The 22,075-nt window shown below is 35.9% G+C and overlaps 1 protein-coding gene and 1 pseudogene across 1 annotated transcript; both read left to right on the top strand.

Annotated features, from left to right (window-relative positions):
* The first annotated feature begins 8,566 nt into the window (after window positions 1-8,566).
* On the top strand, window positions 8,567-9,504 carry LOC117070105 (olfactory receptor 4F15-like). The gene is given in 2 exon segments (XM_033188798.1): window positions 8,567-8,741; window positions 8,744-9,504. Coding segments are annotated over 2 exon segments (936 nt in total).
* A 9,297-nt stretch (window positions 9,505-18,801) lies between these two features.
* Window positions 18,802-19,728, top strand: LOC117070109 (annotated as a pseudogene).
* Window positions 19,729-22,075: the final 2,347 nt, after the last annotated feature.

The following is a 22,075-nucleotide window of genomic DNA, read 5'->3' as shown; positions in this document are numbered from 1 at the left end:
TTTCAACTTCCCTCTAGTATCCCTAATGGTGAGTCCAAGCAAGGAGAAACTGAAAAGAAAAAAGAGAAAATTGGCAGAGTGCCAGCTCCTGCATCATACAGAGTATAGAAAGATACGTTGGCACTGAAAGCACGTGTAGTTACTTAGTAGGATAATAGAGTTTTTGAATTTTAAAGTAAATTATAAATAATTTTAGTCCTTCCTCATTTTGGAAACTCTCGACTACTAGAAAAGAAAGTGCTAAAAGTAGTGTATGGAAGATCCAAATCTAGACCCTAGAACCCAGACTGACAGACTCCTGGTCTTCTGCTGTTTTCTATCATTTTAGAACATATTTTCTTAGTTGATAAATCTGGTGTTCCCACTGGACTGTTAATTTTTTACTTATGTAAGATATTATTCACCTTGTATCTTGAGTGACTGTCAAATAGCAGAGTTTCAACAAATCTTCAAGCATGGTTTTCACTTAATCTATTCAGTCCTATTTTATATTTCTTTTTCTGATCCTTTGGATTGTTTTAAAATAAGGCTTTTATTTTGGAATAATTTTAGATTTACAGAAAAGTTAGAGATAGTCCAGAGGGTGCCCATATGCCTCTTACCAAGTTTCAATTTCCCCTAATGTTATCACCTTGTATTTCCATGGTACATTTTCCAAAACTGAGAAATCATCACTGGTATAATACATTACTGTAAACTAAATTCTAGACTTTATTCAAATTTCACCAGTTTTTTCCATTAATGTCTTTTTATGTTCCAGAATCCAATCCTGGATATCACATTACATTTAGTTATTATGTCTCTTTCATCTCCTCTGAGGTTTGTGACAATTTCTCAGTCTTACCTTGCTTTTCATGGTGTCACATCTTTGAGGAATATAGCTCAGCTATTTTGTATAATGTCCCTCAATTTGAGTTTGTCTGATATTTTTTATTATAGTTATACATGGGTTTTGGATTTTTGAAAAGAATACCCAAAAGATGAAAAGATCTTCTAATCACATGATATCAGGGAGTACATAATATCCACACAGCATCACTAGTGATGTTAAATTTGCTCAATTGGTTTATTATTTGATCTTGATAGAAGTGACTTCTTACATGTTACATATGGCATCTGTATTCTTTCTTCCTTCCATAAGCCAGGCAAATCTTGGGGGTGTTCAGGGCACTCAGAAAGTCAGAGAGTGGTGTGTACCCACCATGGAATGCTCTGTGGTATTTAGAAGTGAGATACTAGATGTACGTATAGCAACATGAGATAAGTGGAAAAGAAGAATTAGAATGAGATGTAGAATACTCTTTTATATGTATATGCATACAAACAATACTACATGTTTCATGATAAGACAACAGCAAGACGTGCTTAGAAAACACCAGAATGGCTGTCTTTGAGAGAAAGGGATTCAGAATGGAAATTAAAGGGGATAAGCAAGTAAAACAAGCGTGCTTGTTGTAACCCAATGATCATTGCTTGTTGATCAATTGATCAATACTTGTTGTAAACCAATGGTCATTAAAAACCATGGACAGAGACACGTGATTACACCTAAGGTTAAAAATCCACACAAACAAGTCCTGTTGCTTCCTCTTAATATTTTGAAGTCAATCCTTATTCATATTATTCCTGCTTCCTAATGACAGACATAGTAAAAATAGTGGAATTACTTCAACAACCGGATTCTTTTATTAAATTCAATGAATATAGTCTTCTTTGATTACAGAAAACTGCAAGTTGCTTTGGAAAAAATGTTAATTAGATAAAGCCTATATCTTCAAAGTGCTTGGTACAACATGTTAAATTTATAACTTATAAAAGTCACATTATAAGATATTTAAAAATTTTTATAGTTTACTATTTTACTTGCCTACTTTATTCACATATAGATAAAATTTATAAGGATTCCATATGATTTTTATGAATCTCTTGGAAAGTGTATATTATTAGATTATCTGGAGACACTTTCATTTATCATGATAGGGTTTAAATTGTCAAAGATTGTGTCCTTTGCAGGGACATGGGTGGAGCTGGAGGCCATTATCATTAACATACTAACCCAGGAATAGAAAACCAAAAGCCACATGTTCTCACTTATAAGTGGGAGCTAAATGATGAGAACACATGGACACATAGAGGGGAACAACACACACTAGGTCCTACTGGAGGGTGGAAGGAGGGAGACGATCAGGAAAAATAATGTATACTAAGCCTAATACCTCAGTGATTAAATAATCTGCACAATAGACCCACATGACACATGTTTACCTATGTACCCACACATGTACCCCTGACCTTAAAATAAAAGTTAAAAAGGAAAAATAACCCAGAAAAATATAAAGAGGTGGAGATTGATTTTTCTTAGAGATTCTAGAGTCATTTCTTCCTCCTGTGACTCATTATCAGCATTTCTTCTTTGTTGCTTTGAATATATTTCTAGGAGACAATTTCTTGGCTCATTGACTTTAGAGTTGCAGTCCCAGGTCATTATAGCTTTATTAGGTCACTGTCCTCCAGTGCAGTTAATTAGCTATTTTTTTTCCATTTATATAAATACTTTAAATTTCTGTGTGTGCTTGAGATGATAGTCTGTAAATAGATACAAGGTAAGGATGGCGTGAAGTTCACAACAGGAACAAGGTAAACTAGATAAACTTCAGCTGCAAGAAAGACTCAGGTAACAGTTTGCTAGCCTGGGGCAGAAAGAAACAGGTGGTTGTTGTGGGGAAATGATCACAGCAAAGGAGTAAATATGAATTACGATGGATATGGAGAACAAGAATTAATCTTAGTTTTTAACTAAAACTTAGGAATGACTTGGAGATGCCAAGGTGCAACAAGAGTACGCTACAGAGTCTGGAGTCTGCACTGTGGCTTGGTTCAGGGCAGGACTAGGATGCTTGTAAAGTTGTTTGTGGTACCCAGAGACCTTTGGGGAAATCTATTAGCCCTGAAAAAGAAAAAAATGCCTGTGGTCTTCCTAACAAGCTTGTTGTTTACTTCTATTTCTAGAGAAGACCCAATATATAAAAAGGAGAAAGTTCGTTAGATACTAGTCATAAGTGAAGTTTTAAAAAATAAAATCCCAATTTCATGGAATCAAGATGGAGAAGGAATAATTGAAAACTTATTTGGAAGAAAAACATCTAGGGTTCTAACTCACCATGAACTAAAAAGAAATGTAGTGTCTGTTAAATTTAGTTGATTGAAGAATGAAGAAACAAAGTAGGAAACTAAATGTGTAGTGTTCAACAACCTGCAATATATCTTCTATACTTGTTTATGTTTTCAAAACATTTATGATAATTTTTTTAGATGTATACAACAAGAAGTTTAGGTAGTGAAATGGAATGATCAGACAAAAGTGACAAAGGTAGGTAGAAGATGGATCCTTTGAGGAAGGCTAAAGAAATTGAGGTGAATAAAACTAGAGGGTACAGATGAGTGATCTTTATTTGCTTTTACCAATATCAAGGATATTAAGCACTTATCTGACAGAGTAGCTGACAACTTTATATCCACAGAGGATGAATTAAATGGACATCAGCTTAATTGAAAGGATGAGAGATTTCCTTTTTGTAAGAGAACATTTGGACTTTTATGTTAATGAAAAACAGGACGCAGCTGGGCGCGGTGGCTCATCACCTGCAATCCCAGCACTTTTGTAGGCCGAGGTGGACAGATCAGTTGAGTGCAGGAGTTTGAGACCAGCCTGGCCAACATGGTGAAACCTCATCTCTATTAAAAATACAAAAATTAGCCAAATACGGTGGTGCATGACTGTAATTCCGGCTACTCAGGGGGCTGAGGCTGGAGAATCGCCTAAACCCGGGAGGCGGAGGTTGCCGTGAACCAAGATTGTGCCACTGCACTCCAGCCTGGGCGAGAGTGAGAATCTGTCTCCAAAAAAAAAAAAAAAAAGGTTTGACACCTGTTCATAATAGCTAAGAAATATATTTTTAAACCTTGAAAACTGAGGAAAAACTGACATTTCCTTGATGGGTAAATACAAGAAAGGAAGCGGTTCAGAACATATTCTCAGATCTTTTCCAGCTCACTGAGTTTACTAGTTGAGAATAATGAACATATTTGTTTTCAAAATTTTAAATGTAGTGATCATAAATCTATTCTAAGGAGTTACCCAATTCTAATGCCATGCAATTCCAGTTAGGTGAATTTAAATTTAAATGATTCCATCAAATGCTAGAGTATCTGTATTTGTCACATTATCGCAATTGTTTAAGTAATATAAATAGATGATGACTGTAATTCATGTCATTATAATTATTGAAAGCAATAGGCAGGCCAGACTAGGGAACTCAAAGCAGGATATCTCCTAATGGCAATGGCCTTAGGAGAGAACACATGCTTTCCATGGAGGGTCTGGGATGCATCAAAACAGTCAAACAATTATAACCCAGTGTGTCATCCTGGAAGCCATTCAGCGACCCAAAGATGAATACTTAATACTCAAGAAATGTGAAGACAAGAGCTGAGTAAATTTTGAGATCTGCTGCTATTTGCTCTTTGTATTATTTTCTCATCTTTGCTTTACAAGGGTTTATGAAGTAGGTACATGTTGTGTTTAGCTCAATTTATTCTTTTACTCAGTTCTAGCTTTGATTCTTGTAACTCTTATTCCCCTACCTAGCCCTTAAGCTCTTACTGTGTCTCTTGAAGCAACCAATCCTTGATAATCCTTCTCGGATAATGATTCAGCTTAAAAATTGATCACTTATTTCTTCATCATTAAGACTCTTATGTCTTGCATGCGTAAGATCTCCACTAAGGAAAACCAGCTGGCAATTTTTTTTGTTTGTCTGCAGTAGCTCAATGGAATATCCTTCCTGTATCAATGTAAGCAAAACTAGGGACTTCAGTATGTTAACCTAAAAAGAAAGCAACTCTAGTGCTGCAATATGTTAACTTAAAAGAGAGCAACTCTAATGCTAAAAGGAAATAGTTTTGGGCATTTGAGCTTTTAATATTGCACATCTAGACAAACTTCTACTTTGCCATCGTTTCCCTTTTTCATAATGAACAATCTTAGTCTCCTGTTGAATTCAATAATTCAATTTCCCCTTTTTTCTCATCTATTTCCTTTCTGATTTAAAAAATGTATTTAACTTATAAAAAGTTCGCCTTGCCTCTGTGTAGGCTCTGTCTTTGAGTAAACTTTACACAGAATCTCATATTTTTTTGAATGACCTAATAAACCCTCTTTTACTTTTGTTCTTTTCCTTGTAAATTCATTAAAAGTGAAATTTCCATTATTTCTTTTGCTATTCTGAGTTGTAAGTTTTTGCTATTCAAATTTCAGTTTGGAGGAAGCACCACATATATTTCCACTTCATAGCATATTTTTATTATTCCTACTCCATGGAAGCCTTAATAGCATTTTTGCTAGAAGCCTATTTTTTCTCTTAGTGATCAGAAGGATTTACTTTTGTCTCTTTTTTTTTTTTTTTTTGCCCATTTTTAGACAAGTTTTTGTTAGTTTATAGTTCAGGTCACGAGGATTTAGATGTAAATCATAGAATGATTTGCACAAGTCTTACTTAAAATTGTTCTGATAACCTTAGATTCTCATTTTATCTACGTTCAATTTCTTAATTTTTTCAACATAATTAATGTCTATATTTCCACCTTTATATAATCTCTAAGGTTTAGTGCATTGTTAAGCACTTGATAGATACAGCATAAATACTTGTTGAATGAATGAATGAATAAGCCAAGAAATCTTCCCAGCATTGTTTTTGAGTTGCTTTACAGTCAATACAAAGAATCATTGTATGTGAAACTAGACCCCACGAGTTTTATATGTATATGTGGGGAGATAAAACCAATGCATTTTTATTGGATAAAACCCACTGGAAAAGACTGTAATAGAAGTTATAGTTGTAAGAATTCAGATAAAGGAAGAAGTCAGAAAACTGAGATATCCTGAAAGTAGAAATTGAATTAGAAATAGAGTGTTTGAGACTCCCCAGGTAGTTGATAAATTATAGACTTTCTTCAAATGTTCTTACCCTTTCTGTAGAATGAAAATCTGTATGTGACACCAAAATTGCATTTGCTCTGGTGAATATGGATTCCACAAAAGCAAGAATTCTTGTCAATGCTATAAATCCAACCTCTGGAATCATGTCTGGAATCCTGCGTACTCAAGATATTTTTTGAATTAATGAGCAAAATCATTCAGAGAACCACTCAGGAGTTATATATCTAGCATAACTACTTTTCTAAGAACATGTTGGTTGACTAATGATCATTGTTTCCTTACTGACAGTCATTAGTGGCCACGCTTGGTCCTACATGTAACTGGAGTCAGAAGTCACTAATGTATAGTTACAGAGCAAAAGTCAGGATGCACTATCTCTCTCCATTCCCTCAATATCTCTTCCACCTTCCTGACAGGCTACTTGAAATCCCTCTGTGGATTCATTAGTTTAAGATTTTCCTTTTGCCCGTAAAGCACTTGTTCACAGTAAGAAAGCTGTGCTGTATAGAATAATAGCCTTCAAAAATGTTCATGTCCTAATTTCTGGATCTGGCAAAAAGATACAGATATGAATAATTTAAGAATCTTGATTTACTTGGATTATCTGTACCTTCCCAATGTAATTACAAGGGTCCTTATAAGAGGAAGAGTCAGAGAGGCGATGCAATGACAGAAGTTGAGGTTGGAGTGATGCACTTTTAAGAGGCAGAAAGGCACGAGCCAAGCAAGGAATGGAGGCATCCACTAGGAGCTGGAAAAGGCAAGGAAATGGATTCTTTTGTAGAAGCTCAAGGAGCAACGCAGCTCTGTTGACACCTTGATTTTAGCTCTGAAAACTCATTTTAGGCTTCTTTCTTTTAGAACGGTAAGAATATAACTGTGTGTGTGTGTGTGTGTCTGTGTGTCTGTCTGTGTGTGTGTGGTAAGCCACTAGATTTGTAGTAGCTTGTTACAACAGCAATAGTAAACTAATGTAAGAAGTATTTACTGTAAATAACTTTGGGAGTAAAAAGTTCTTGGTCCCAGTATAAATTTTCCCACCAATTACCTTTGTGAGGCTGAGCAGATTGCTTCCTATATTTCTTCCTTTATGAATTATTTATAAAACATAAATGTTGGACTAAATCAGGAACATTCCATTGAACAATGAAACTCTAATGGTTTATTTCTGGCGGTTGTTCTTCATCCTTAAAGAATTGTAATATTGTCACACCTCTCCATGCTGGGACCTGGCCACCATTCTTTAGTTTATTTTCTGGACTTAATCTCCATTACTCAATCATCATCTTCTTCCAGAGTGCAGATACAGACACTGTCTGGCTCTTTTCACTCAGTATTTTATTTGTCACTTTTATTCACTCCAAATGTATTTCAATAAAAAAGAGAGACTGCCTTTATGTGACATGGTTTTTATCTTATGGTATCCTCTGGGTATGTATATCTACATTAGAGGAGATTATTTGTTTCAGCTCATTACATATTTTATATAAAAATTGAGATTAAAAATCACTTATAAAATGCAGTGGTTTCTTCCTAAAAGCCTTTTATTGACTTTAAAATGAATAAGACCCCATATTTATTTTTTATGACATCTTATATAAATGTTTCTTTGAGTAGTTAAATAAGTACAGGATTGAAATAGGGATAGTATGATAATTCCTGATTGGCAAGTTGTGAATACACTATTAATATAAACCTTACTGAATTATGATGTACTCTCTTGGCTCTAGAGTCAATCTTCAGTCCCGTTAATGTATGCCTTCATTCAACAAGTGTGATACACTTATTATATGACTGTGTTGGTCACAATTGGTCATTGCGATGATGGTGGGAGCTACCATTGTGGATCAGTCATGGCTTCTGTATCCAAGAGTCTACATTTTAATTGGAGAAATGGACATTTCTATAACTGTGAGAAGCAGAGTGAAATAAATGCCGATGGTGCGATGAGAATACAGAGTCTTGGTCACATTGGGAAGATTTCACACCTAAGTGAGAATTTGGCTGGGATTTTGAGAATTAGATTTTGTGAATTGGAGAATACAATAATAGAATTTTGAAATTTTAAAAAAGAAGGGAAACGTCTAAAGTCTGATCAAGCAATATAAATAGTAGAAGAGAGACTTTGAAAGCTGTATGCTGTGCATGAGTAACTGTTAGGTGGCTCATGTCACTGGTTGAAATCATATCCATTGATAAGTAATCATAGAGAAAAGTATTTAAAGATGACCTTATATCTCACCCAAATAGATCATCCTGGGAAGGATCAAATAGGAAATATTCATGTAACACAAAAGCAGAGGAGAGATAGGTCTAAGGATGGAATTAATTTAAGAGTAGTAGTTTTGAAAACCCTAATGCCAAACAGGAGCCAGCTGACCCCTCTAAGTAGAAGTCCAGCATGCATGTGATGAGGGTTATTTGGCTGTGTGAGATGTTAATATGATACTTATTTTCATGGCTGGAGGCTTTCTTTCTTGAACATGAATACTTACCTAGGTAATTCTTTCTCATTTTCTTTCTTCCTTTAGGTAAGTAACATGAAAACTGATCTTGGAGTCTGAGGCAATGAATGGAATGAATCACTCTGTAGTATCAGAATTTGTATTCATGGGACTCACCAACTCATGGGAGATTCAGCTTCTACTTTTTGTTTTCTCCTTGTTGTTCTACTTTGCAAGCATGATGGGAAACATTGTCATTGTGTTCACTGTAATCACGGATGCTCATCTGCACTCCCCCATGTTTTCCTCCTGGCTAACCTCTCAATCATTGATATGGCATTTTGCTCAGTTACAGCCCCTAAGATGATTTGTGATATTTTCAAGAAGCACAAAGCCATCTCCTTTTGGGGATGTATTACTCAGATCTTTTTTAACCATGCTGTTGGGGGCACTGAAATGGTTCTGCTCATAGCCATGGCCTTTGACAGATACGCGGCCATATGTAAACCTCTCCGCTACCTGACCATCATGAGCCCAAGAATGTGTCTCTACCTTTTAGCCACTTCCTCAATCATTGGCCTTATCCACTCATTGGTCCAGTTAGTTTTTGTGATAGATTTACCTTTTTGTGGTCCTAATATCTTTGACAGTTTTTACTGTGACCTCCCTCAGCTCCTCAGACTTGCCTGCACAAACACCCAAGAACTGGAGTTCATGGTCACTGTCAATAGTGGACTCATTTCTGTGGGCTCCTTTGTCTTGCTGGTAATTTCCTACATGTTCATTCTGTTCACTGTTTGGAAACATTCTTCTGGTGGTTTAGCCAAGGCCCTCTCCACCCTGTCAGCTCATGTCACTGTGGTCATCTTGTTCTTTGGGCCACTGATGTTTTTCTACACATGGCCTTCTCCCACATCACACCTGGATAAATATCTTGCTATTTTTGATGCATTTATTACTCCTTTTCTGAATCCAGTTATCTACACATTCAGGAACAATGACATGAAAGTGGCAATGAGGAGACTGTGCAGTCGCCTTGCGCATTTTACAAAGATTTTGTAAATGAGTTGGCTGTGAAGATGTGTAACTATGAATTATTCCTCATGCTGGTTGCATAAAAGAAATTATGCAATTTCAGAGAAATATGGAAGACTCAGGCCATATTATATGCCTGAAAATCTATTAAATTATGGTAACAATTTCACTGTTAAATTAGAAGTGGTGGTATTCTTTGCACCGTGTGCATCAAAGGGCTAAATGTTAAATCTTAATGTCTTTTGTAACCTACCACTTTGAAAGACCTTGTTCTAGGCGAGTGCCATGTAATTGAACAAATAATAATACTATGTATCTTTTTCTCTATTGGACAGATTATTCTATCGATAGACAAACTACACATTCAATTAACCTGTTTACTACCTAACTCCCTTTTTTTTTTTTGAGATGGAGTCTTGCTCTGTCCTCAGGCTAGAGTGCAATGGCATGGTTCAGCTCACTGCAACCTCTGCCTCTCCGGTTCAAGGGTTCAAGCAATTCTCCTGCCTCAGCCTTCTGAGGGCTGGGATTACAGACACCCATCACAACCCCTGGCTAACTTTTGTATTTTTAGTAGAGATGGAGTTTCACCATGTTGGCCAGGCTGGTCTTGAACTCCTGACCTCAAGTGATCCACCTGCCTCCACCTCCCAAAGTGCTGGGATTACAGGCATGAGCCACCACACCTGGCCTGTTTAGTATCTAACTCTCTTGATTTTAATTCTTTTTGTTCCTAAAGTGTTTGCTTTGTATTGCACCAGTCTCTACATATTTTGCCTCCTTTTCAGGCTTCTCTGGCCATCTGGAAAATTGTTAGTCCTATATTTAGAATTAGAGTGGATTACCAACATCATTTGTTGTAATCCCTTCAAATTACACGTACTAAAATCCAAGAATTGAGTGGTGACTACAGTTTGCCCAAAGGCACACAGCTGGAAATCATCAAAGAGAGCCAGGCACCAGAAACCATGACTTTCACTTTCAGATCAACTTTGTTTTTGATTTGATGCTCATATTCCACTCTTTCAGCTTTTCCTGTAGGCCTAATTTTGAGTCTATTTGAAGAGAGAGCTTTATACTAATCATTTCTATTGCATCCTACCAGGAAATCATTAGCTCTTAGCACTACTTTATCATTTCTGAATCCTTCCCTAATTTCTACCACCATGATACATTGCCTTGTTCAAGTCCTACCAAAGCTGAATTTTAAATCATTACTTTACATTTTCCTGTTCAAGTTCTACCAAAGCTGAATTTTAAATCATTAATTATAAAAAAAAATGCTTGAACCTTATTATTAAACAGTGTCTTTTGTCTGTGGTAGTATTCACAGAGATCCCTGATTAAATTCTATTTTATAGATTTGAAGTTCATTCCATTGCTTACAGTGGATGACGTTTCTTCTTTTGGGAAACAGAAATGTGATTGGTGAATTACATAAGTTACACTAAGATATTTATGCCTCTTTCTCAGAAGGATAAATTTCAAATATTTCAGCAAAAATGGAAAGATTTATAAAAGATGTGTGAAAATTCTTTTTCCCCAAATTCTGTGACTTTTAATCTAACATGGTTACTAAAATATAGAAACAAACCTATTAATTGAGGTTTCCATGATGAAGTAATGAAGCTCTGATTGCCTTTCATCATTTGTGTCCTAGGGGAGATAATTCATGTTACTCATATAGTGCTTCTTATGGTCCAGGTACTGTTCTAAGTGCTTTATTTGAATCTTATGATGCAGATTCATTCTCTCATTATACCCATTTTAGAGAGGAGGTGTCTGAGGCAGAGTTGCTAAATATCCTCAAGGTTATGAAGTAGTAAGTCTGGACTCAAAATCTGCTAGTTTGAATTCAGAGTTTGTTCTTATAACCTGTGCACTATAATGCATCTCTGTCAATAAAACATATCAGAATAGCTTCTTTACTTAAAAGCAATCTCTATTTGTGGGCTCTCTACTGGGTTACCCCATCACCAGCAAACCCAGCATTTATGGGGTCAATTAATTTACAAAAATTTATTGTGTATGTATACCCATTCAGCCGTTTTGTTGTAGGCTGTCACTATAATCAGGGAAGTTGGAAAAGCCAGAATTTCCCTGATATAGTATAGAAGAAAATGTCTAAAGTCTCCAGAAGATATTAAATAATTCTTAACTCTACCTTTTTGGGAGGAGCTGGGAGGACACAGCATCACCGTGGCTGCTTTAATAAATGGCAGAAGGAAGGACTGTGCAACAACTCTAATTACATATACACATAGTAATGATCTACCAGTACTTTGCTCGAACATACCTATGACCATTTATTTGCACAATTAAACGCCTGGAAGAAAAAGGAATATCATAATATTTAAAGGACTGTTGGACACAGAGTTGACATTTACTCCCAGATTCCTGAAGGGTCATCACTCCTCTTTTGAATGGAGGCATTTGGGAGTTGGGTAATATGTGGAGTCCTAGTTCAGATGGGTGCATGTTGGGTTCACCAAATGACAACCTCCCAGGGATCATTACATCATTTCTTGAATGTATAATTGGAAAAGATATACTTTGTAGTTGGTACAACTCCACACTTGTTCCTTGTCGTGTGGGTGACAACTATGATAGTAGGGAAGCCACGAAACTACTGTCCTATTCCCCAGTCTAAAATAGTGTTTCTTTTTTCTTTTTTTTTTTTCTTTGAGACAGAGTCTCTCTGTTGCCCAGGCTGGAGTGCAGGGGCACGACCTGCAACTTCTATCTCCCGGGTGCAAGCAATTCTCCTGCCTCAGCCTCCCGAGTAGCTGGAATTATAGGCACATGCCACCACATCCACTAATTTTTGTATTTTTATTAGAGACAAGGTTTCACCATGCTGGCGAGGCTGGTCTTGAACCCCTGGCCTCAAGTAATCCACATGCCTTGGCCTCCCAAAGTGCTGGGATTACAGGTGTGAGCTACCACACCCAGTCTAAATAGTATTTCAAAAATTATACTGCATTATGTAGGGGTAAAAATATCCCAAAGATACAGAAATAGTTCCCATCCTATCTCCATTTAATTCACCAGTGTGTCGCCTATAAAAGCTAGTCACTTCCTGGAGAATGCCAATGGACTATTGTAAATCTATCCCAGCAGTAGTCTAAATTGCAGATGCTATGCCAAGGGTGGTATCTTTGCTAGAGCAGATTAAGGTAGACCTGGGTATATAATATGTGATCATTGGTCTGGTAAATTTTCTTTTCCATCTCTTTTGGAAAGGAGAATTAGGAACAGTTAGCATTCACTTGGAATGGACAACACATACATTTGCTGTCTTACTCTGTCATAACATAGCCTGAAAAGACCTGAACCATTTGGATATTTTATATTGTCTTAATGGTTTATTATATTAATAACACTGCTGTCAAACCAGATGAAGAAGTGGCAAGTATTAGATACTTTAGTAGTACACATATGCTCTCAAGAGAAGGAATAAACTCTATAGAGAACCGTGAAATTGTCACATCATTAAAATTTTGAGAGTTTGAGGGTCCAGTCCATGCCAGGAGGTCCTTTTCAAAGCCAAGGAAAATGATGTTTTTTCCTTATTTTTTTTTTAAATTTCAATAGGTTTTGGGGTACAAGTGGGTTTTTTTTTTGTTGTTTTTACATGGATGAATAATATAGCAGTGAATTCTGAGATCTTTGTGCACCCATCACCTGAGTAGTGTGCATTGTACCTAATGTGTAGCTTGTTTTTACTCCTAGCCTCCCTCCTCCTCTCCCACTTCTGATTTTCTAAAGTCTATTATATCACCCTGTCTGACTTTGTTTACTCGTAGCTTAGTTTCCACTTACAAGTGAGAACATAACGATTTTGGTTTTCCACTCCTGTGTTACTTCACTTAGAATAATGGCCTCTAGCTTCATCCAAGTTGCTGCAAAAGACATTATTTCATTCCTTTTCATGGCGGACTAGTATTCCATGGTATATATATATTTTTGTCCATTCATTTGTCGATGGGAACTTAGGTTGGCTTTCCACATCTTTGCAATTAAGAATTGTGCTGCTATCAATATACGTGTGCAAGCATCTTTTTCATATAATGACTTCCTTTCCTTTGGGTAGATACCCAGTAATGGGATTGCTGGATCAAATGTTAGATCTACTTTTAGCATTTTAAGGAATTTCCATACTGTTTTCCATAGAGGTTGTACTGATTTACATTCTCACCAGCAGTGTGTAAGTCTTCCCTTTCCCCCACATCCATGCCAACATCTATTGTTTTTTGACTTTTTAGTAATGGCCATTCTTGCAGGAGTAAGGTGGTATCTCGTAGTTTTGATTTTCATTTCCCTGATGATTAGTAATGTTGAGCATTTTTTCATACATTTGCTGGCCATTTGTATATCTCTTTTTGAGAAATGTCTATTCATGTGCTTTGCCCACTTTTTGATGGGATTATTTTATTTTCTGCTGATTTGAATTCCTTGTAGATTGTGGATACTAGTCCTTTGTTGGATGCATAGATTGCAAATATTTTCTCCCATTCTGTAGGTTGTCTATTTACTCTGATTATTATTTCTTTTGCTGTGCAGAAGCTTTTTAGTTTAATTAGGTCCGATTTATTTTTGTTCATGTTGCATTAGATTTTGAAGTCCGAGTCATGAATTCTTTGCCTAGGCTGATGTCTACAAGAGTTTTCCTGATGTTGTCTTCTAGAATTTTTTATAGTTTTGGGTCTTATATTTTAGTATTTGGTTCACCTTGACTTGATTTTTGTATGAGGTGAGAGACACAGATCCAGTTTCATTCATCTACATGTGGCTTGCTAGTTTTCTCAGAACCATTTATTGAATAGGGTGTCCATTCCCAATTTATGTTTCTGTATGCTTTGTCAAAGATCAGTTGGCTGTACATATTTTACTTTATTTCTGGGTTCTTTATTCAGTTCCATTGGTTCATATGTCTACTTGCATACAAGCACCATACTGTTTTGGTAACTATTGCCTTGTAGTATAATTTGAAGTCTGGTAATGTGATGCCTCCAGGTTTGTTCTTTTAATCAAAGGAAAATTATTGCATCTTGCATCTTTTGTCACTAATAAGAAAGAACTATACCTGGTAGATTTCTTCCATTTCTGGAAAAAGCATAGGCTATAACCAGGAATACTACCACAACTCATATGCTGAAAGCCATGAAAGTCTATCAACTTTGAGTAGGGTGCAAATCTGGAAAAGGTTTTTCTGCAAAAAATCCAGACTTTGTGCAAATAGCCCTACTTCTTGGGTCATACTACCTGGCATACCCAGGTATTAGAAAAATTGGTGGTGAAAAGAGAAGAAATGAGTTTTATAGCAAGCACCAGTTGGATAATTACAACGCAAAGCTTTAGGGGCTTAAGCAATCATTTTTCTAAAAATTACAGAGTAATTAACACATAGACATGTAATTCCACAAGATGTCATATTATACCACATTAAAGATGGAGGTATGAGAGTTAGCACATGAGCATTAGATCTGCTGGCCTCTTCACATACTGCACCACCCAGAATCTGCTCATCTAATGAAGCAATGAAATGGCTGTTATCAAAATAGTCCTCATGGTGAGCTACAGGAAAGAGGATTTCAACAGCTATGTTTTATATTAATTACCTTTTCCTTCCCCTCCTTTCCCACTAATTCACAGGAAAGACAGTGGCGGCTACCATTTTGGGTTAAGATTACTCTGCAAAGACGTAACAACTCATTTCTTCTATTTTGCTAACTTTCTTCTGCCCTGATATTATTTGTCCTGCCCTGTTTGTCCCCTGGATAAAAAATGAGTGGATTCAGACAAGAATAGCACAGCTTCCATTTGTCTCTCCAGTGTCACTCTTAACCCTTCTCCACCCAGTTTTGTGCCTTTATTAAGCTCTTCTTCAGTTACCTAATTTGAGTGTGCCATCTTTTGTCCTGACAGGATCCTGACTGACACAAGTGTACAAAATTGCAAGTAAAAGTACCTTGTTTTCTTGCACAACAATCTCATTGTCAGAAGTACTTATTGCAAAAACGTTGTTGTCTATTTATTCAGATTTATATGCACAGCAGCATAGTATAGGCTGTATTGGTATCTACTGTTTCACTCAATGGTGTGTTGTGGTTGTCTTTAGCTATATAGATATCAAACTTGCTTTACAGTGGCTTTAGAGAATTTGATTGTATGGATGTAGCATACTTTTGAAAATTTATCATGAACTGCTGAATGTTTTAGTTGTTTCATTTACTATTAAGCTCTGAACACCGGAATGAATTTCTCTACAGCTAAATCTTGGTAAGTATCCATAACTACTCAGTATATGATTATGTGAAAATGAAGTGTCGTATACACTCTTCTACCATTTAAACTGTACTAAAAATTTGGCACAATGGCTTTTCTGGAGATGATAAAATGATTAGAGTTAATTTTTTGAGTTAACATTTACTTATTTTCAGGGATTAATTATAATGAGTAGTTATCACTATTGCCAACAAAACAGCACAAGTATATTAAGCAAAAATATTCCACTTTTGTTTCCCTCTTTTTCTCTAGTGTCTTATTATGAACTTTTGCATCTTTTGGTTGCACTGGTCAAAGCAAATAGTTCTCTAGTGGCAAAGCTCATGATCCACAAGCTCCTTTAAACTATCATGTTTTTGCAGTATCACTTGGTCACTGTCCTCTTGAGGTATATGTAATTAGACTTACATTTCCTACGGCAGGATACGATATGGCATTTCACGTTAGAGAACACAGGAAACTCCCAGAGTACCTGAACATGTTGTTTTCTCTATACAGGTAAAGTGGAAGGATGCAAATAAGTTTAACAATGGGATATTGGCTTTAGTGTTAGACAAGGTTCTGTTGTGGGAATTGCTATGCAAGTGAGTCATAATCTAAAGCAAAGTAGATAGGGTCCAGGATAAGGAATTGAATGACACGAGAAAATAATTGTGAAAAAGTTTATTGACATTTTGGAAGAAGTTAATTGGCATTGGCTTTGAGCTAGGATTACGTTGTGTCTAGGGAAAGGTGAAAGACATTAGAAAAAGTGTGATTTTGCAATATTTTAAATTCAGCATAGGTTGTAATTAATCACTCTCTTCTCAGTGATTACATGAATGATTCTTATCCTTTGTCATGTGATAAATAGGCAAGAAAAACTGACACATGCAGATAGAAAAACGTAGGTTATTATATTTTTCTCTCAATTTTCTTTTCAAAAGAGATGGGTATAAACTGATCATTTTCCATAACAAGAGAAGCAAATTTCTTAAGAATTTGTCAAGTTGCAAGACGGAAGAGTCTCACAGATACTTTATTAGAAATGAAAGACATGGAGACCAAAAGACCCAGAGCTTAGTAAATAATTTCCAATATAATGTCATTTAAAAATGTGGTGTGAAAAGTTTAAAAATAAAATAATACATAAACCACCAGGAGCTTGATTTCATTTCCTGGTCTCTTATATGATTTAGAATTACAGTGTTTGTATTAATTGTATCTTTGAACTGTAGATAGAATGAAGAAGGATTTAGAGAATGCTTATAAATAAATTTTTTTTAGGAATCAGGGTAAGTGAGAAAACATTCTAAGAGTAAATATTGCTTCAGAGAAGCCAAATGTAAGTCATAATCCCTGCCTTTTTTTATCTTTAAATTTTTTTTAGTTATTATTTATTGGTAGAGATAGGGTCTTGCTCTGTTGCCCAGGCTGGTCTTGAACTCCTGGCCTCAAATGATCCTCCCACCTCAGCCTCCCAAAGTGGGAGGTGCGAGCCACTGGACCTGGCCAGTCTCTGTCTTTAGGATACTTATGTCAAGTTGATGAATTAGAATTGTACCCCATTTACTAAAATATAAGGGATAGTAAAATAAATGCTAGTAATATAAAGCAAGACCTAACAGATATGGTAAACCTCTAATAAACCTTGAAGATAAATATTTCATGGAGGTGGGGAATGGGAAAGAAGGGCTTGTTAGCTAGATTATGGCCATAGTCTTGGAGATTAATGCAATAGTTGAGAAAAGGTGAAAAGTTTTGTATGACTAGAACCAGGCTATGTAAGTCTTGAAGCAAAATCCAGATAAATTGGGGGTTAGATTGCTGTACCCAGTTGTCCAATTTTGTGTCTCATAGGAAACATCAAAGCAACTACCTTCAGAAAAGCACAGAGATATTAAAGCAGAGATAACTTGTTGGAAGAGAACACCTTCATATGACAGCCACCCTCTGCTCTAAGTGATTACAATATCAGAACCTGTGAACATATTAGGTTTTCCCCAGCTTTCCTGAGGTGTCATAGACCAATAAAAATGACATATATTCATGGTAAACAGTATGATATTTTGTTATATGTATTGTTAAATGATAAATCAAGCTACTGAACATATTCATCATCTCACTTTTTTGTCATGAGAACAATTTAAGATCTTTCTCTTCACAATTTTTAAGTATGCAATATGTTGTTATTACCTATAGTCACCATGTTGCACAATAGATCTCCAGAGACTCTTCATCCTGTCTAACTGAAACTTTGTACCCTGTGATCAATATCTCCCTATTTTCTTCCAGCTCCCAATGAGCTCCTGGCAACCACCATTGTACTTTTTTCTTTCATATATTTGAATTATTTAGATTGTACATACAAGTGAGATCTTGCAGCTTTTTGTCCTTCTGTGTTTGTCTTATTTCAGTTAGTGTAATGTCCTCTGTGTTAACCCAGGATGTTGTAAATGCCACGATTACCTTCTTTTTATGACTAACTAGTATTTCATTGTATGTATTCATTTTCTTTATCCATTTGTGCATTGATAGATATTTAGGTTGATTCTACATCTTGGCTCTTGTGAATAATGCTGCAGTGAAAATGAGGGTACCGATATCTCTTCAACACATATATTTCATTTCCTCTGGATATATATTCAGTAGTAGACATTGCAGCATCATATGCTAGTTCTATTTTGAGGTTTTTTTTTTTTTTGTGGAAATTCCACATTGTTTTTCATCATGTTCTACTAATTTTCATCTATACCAACAGTATACAAGGATTCCCTATTCTCCAAATCTTCAACGACACATTTTATCTTTCAGCTTTTTGGTAATAGCCATTTGAACAAGTGTGACATGACATCTCATTGTAGTTTTAACTTACGTGTCCTGGATGATTAGTGATGTTGAGCGTTTTTCAATATACCTGTTGGACATTAGATGGATTTTAGTGCTAAAGTGGAAATAGACTTTTATAACTTTGACTTCTTTCCTTCTTGTTTATTAATATGATTATTATTTACATTTTGGGCTGTTGTTCTCTAGCTATCACTGCTAACAAAGCCAATGGTTGGGGCAAATCACTCCGTGGTGTCAGAGTTTGTGTTCCTGGGACTCACCAATTCCTGGGAGATCTGACTTTTCCTCCTTGTATTCTCCTCCATGTTTTACATGGCCAGTATGATGGAAAACTTTCATTTTGCTTACTGTGACTTCTGATCCTCACTTGCACTCCCCCATGTATTTTCTGTTAGCCAACCTCTCCTTCATTGACCTGGGTGTTTCCTCTGTCACTTCTCCCAAGATGATTTATGACCTGTTCAGAAAGCGCAGTCATCTCCTTTGGAGGCTGCATCGCCCAGATCTTCTTCATCCATGTCATTGGTGGTGTGAAGATGGTGCTGCTCATAGCCATGGCCTTTGACAGATACGTGGCCATATGTAAGCCCCTCCACTACTTGACCATTATGAGCCCAAGAATGTGCATGTTCTTCTTAGTGGCTGCCTGGATGACAGGATTATCCACTCTGTAGTTCAACTGGTTTTTGTAGTAAACTTGCCCTTCTGTGGTCCTAATATATTGGACAGCTTTTACTGTGACCTTCCTCGGTTCATCAAACTTACCTGCACAGACACCTACCTACTGGAGTTCATGGTTACAGCCAACAGTGGATTCATCTCTTTGGGCTCCTTCTTCATACTGATCATTTCCTATGTTGTCATCATTCTCACTGTTCAGAAACACTCTTCAGCTGGTTTATCGAAGGCTCTGTCCACACTTTCAGCTCACATCAGTGTGGTAGTTTTGTTCTTTGGTCCTTTGATTTTCATCTATACATGGCCATCTTCCTCCACACACCTGGATAAGTTTCTTTTGATGCGGTTCTCACTCCTGTTTTAAATCCTATCATCTACACATTCAGGAATCGAGAAATGAAGATGGCAATGAGGAAAGTATGCAGACAACTAGTAAATTACAGGAAGATCTCCTAAGTCATGGCTTGTATTGTGAGTGTCTTTATTAACTATTGAATTTTATTCCTGAAGCTTCTCTTTGTCCTGCCTTAATTTGATCATCCACATGGCTACTGGGTCTATTTTTTTATCTAAGAGGGAGGGAAATTTGCTTCTGAAAAGAGAAAAAAGTTACATATAAATTATTTAGAAACCAAATATTATAGTTTTGAGCCTTAATTCCTAAGAGTAATTATTAGAAATATATTAGATGAAAGGCTATTTGAAGGCCTTCTGAAAAGGGAGAAATATCTCCTTCATCCACTGTAATTCAGTATGACCTTAAATTGACTATATCTGCAAAGACAAACGTTTGCAAAGAAGGTCACATTCACAGTACTCAGTGTTAGAATTTTAACGTATCTATTTGGTGAACACAATCAAACCACAACAGTAGTAGAGGTAGTACAGATATCTGGGAATAGAAATGATTATAGTATAGTTATCTATTTATCAGAGTAAAACTATTTTTAAAACAAAGTTAGTAGAAGTAACTTTTGCGATCAACTATGTTTTTTAAAATAATGGAGCATATAAAGTCAGCATAAAGCACAAAAAGTGATTCCTGTGGGCCACAGAATTTTTGTCTACTGTCAGGGACATTTACAAAGAAGACAAAGAATAACACTTACTGTTTTTTTAAAAGAAGAAAGAATAAATTTGTTATGTCATTCAAACAGAGAGAACGCCAAATTCTAGTCTTGCTTTAATGTAATATTTGGCAATAAAGCATTTTTGAGATTTAAAAAAATAGATCAATCAAAGCTGAACTGTGAAAAACTTTGCCAAAATTTTAACATATATCATCGCTTCTATTCAGAAGCATTATTTGTAGTTACATATATGTAACAAAACAGAATTTACTTCCTCACACTTCTAAAGCTTTCTGTATCCTTTGGGTTTTGTCTTTTACTATTGTTCTTCACTTATTGGAATAACTAGACATTTTATTTTAGAATGAATCTATCCCTTTCTCCCTCTTGATAAACAAAACCAGATCCTATTACATTGCATAGCCTGTTATATTTTTTGGTTATTATTACTTCTAGTTTCAATGACTCATCATAATTATGACATTAACCAAAGAAACTGACTTTTATTTCATAGAGAGTATTTGCTAAAGAAAACCAAAACCTGACAATATTTAATGTGGTAAAAACATTAACTGGTTTTTGAGGAACCATATATTTTATTGAGGAATTATTATAATAGAAGAAAAGAGACCTCAGTAAAGGTTTGGTCTCAGTTCCTAGTACAACAAAAACAAGTGGGAATTTATGGCTATGGAGCAGGCTGTAGTTTCTGTGGGTGGAAAATTATTAAAAAGAGACCTCAAAGGTGGGGGAGAATTCTTGCTAAACTGACCTAATAGGATTCTTGCTGCAGGCAGGCAAGAACATATCAAGGATGGAGAAGAGGAATTAGATCAGATATCAGGCATAATCAGATATCAAGGCTGGAAGAGTCTCCCTAAACTCTTAGCAGTATTCTTGCTAAAACTGTGCTCTGCAGGTTCAGTAGAGAAGAGGGCCAAGGTTGAAGCTTATTTGGAAAGTGGGATAAGAAGAGTCTGACTAAATTTTGGTCAAGGGAAGAGTCTTTGTCAATTCAAAGATGGAAAAATTATTTGATTAACCAGTAAACTCATGAGCACGCAAAATATAACCATTTACCACCACAATTATTCTATTTACATCTTCTTAAAGGAAGTAAATATTTTTCTTAAAGTAGGAAAAATGAAAACATTTACTAAGATGATTTGAACACTATAAAGGTGTGAATAAAGTGACACAAACACATCACACACACACACACACACACACACACACACACATAACACATTCTCCATGACTACTGCCCTCAGCATTAGAAACAGTAATGGCTTCCTGCTGTAGCTAGTCCTGGATACTTAACCATTCCTTGTTGGTCTTCTATAATACCACTTGCACTGTTGGAAATTAAATTTCCTCATTTATTCCATTTGAATATGGTACTTTTTCTTGGTGTGACCCTGAAATATTTGTGCACAGAAAAGCCCCAGGAAAGAGCACCTCAAAATGATTTCTGGGATTAGCTGGCTCACATATTTAAGGAGTACCTGTATAACTTCCTTATCGCAGGAATACTGGACTCTGATCATAGAAGCGTTCTTCTACAAGTTCATGGAAAATGCTTCTTATGAAAAAAACTATACATGGGCTTCAAATTCTTTTTGCACCAAAATAAATTCATACTAACTTGTGATAACATGTCTAAAAGGAATCTAGTTTGAGGTACTAGGAAGGACAAGACATCAGTTTGAAAAGAGCCCGTATCCGAGCAACAT

The sequence above is a fragment of the Trachypithecus francoisi genome, unplaced genomic scaffold, assembly GCF_009764315.1.
Source record: "Trachypithecus francoisi isolate TF-2019V2 unplaced genomic scaffold, Tfra_2.0 Lachesis_group3, whole genome shotgun sequence".
NCBI lineage: Eukaryota > Metazoa > Chordata > Mammalia > Primates > Cercopithecidae > Trachypithecus > Trachypithecus francoisi.
This window is presented reverse-complemented; position numbering and strand designations above follow the sequence as displayed.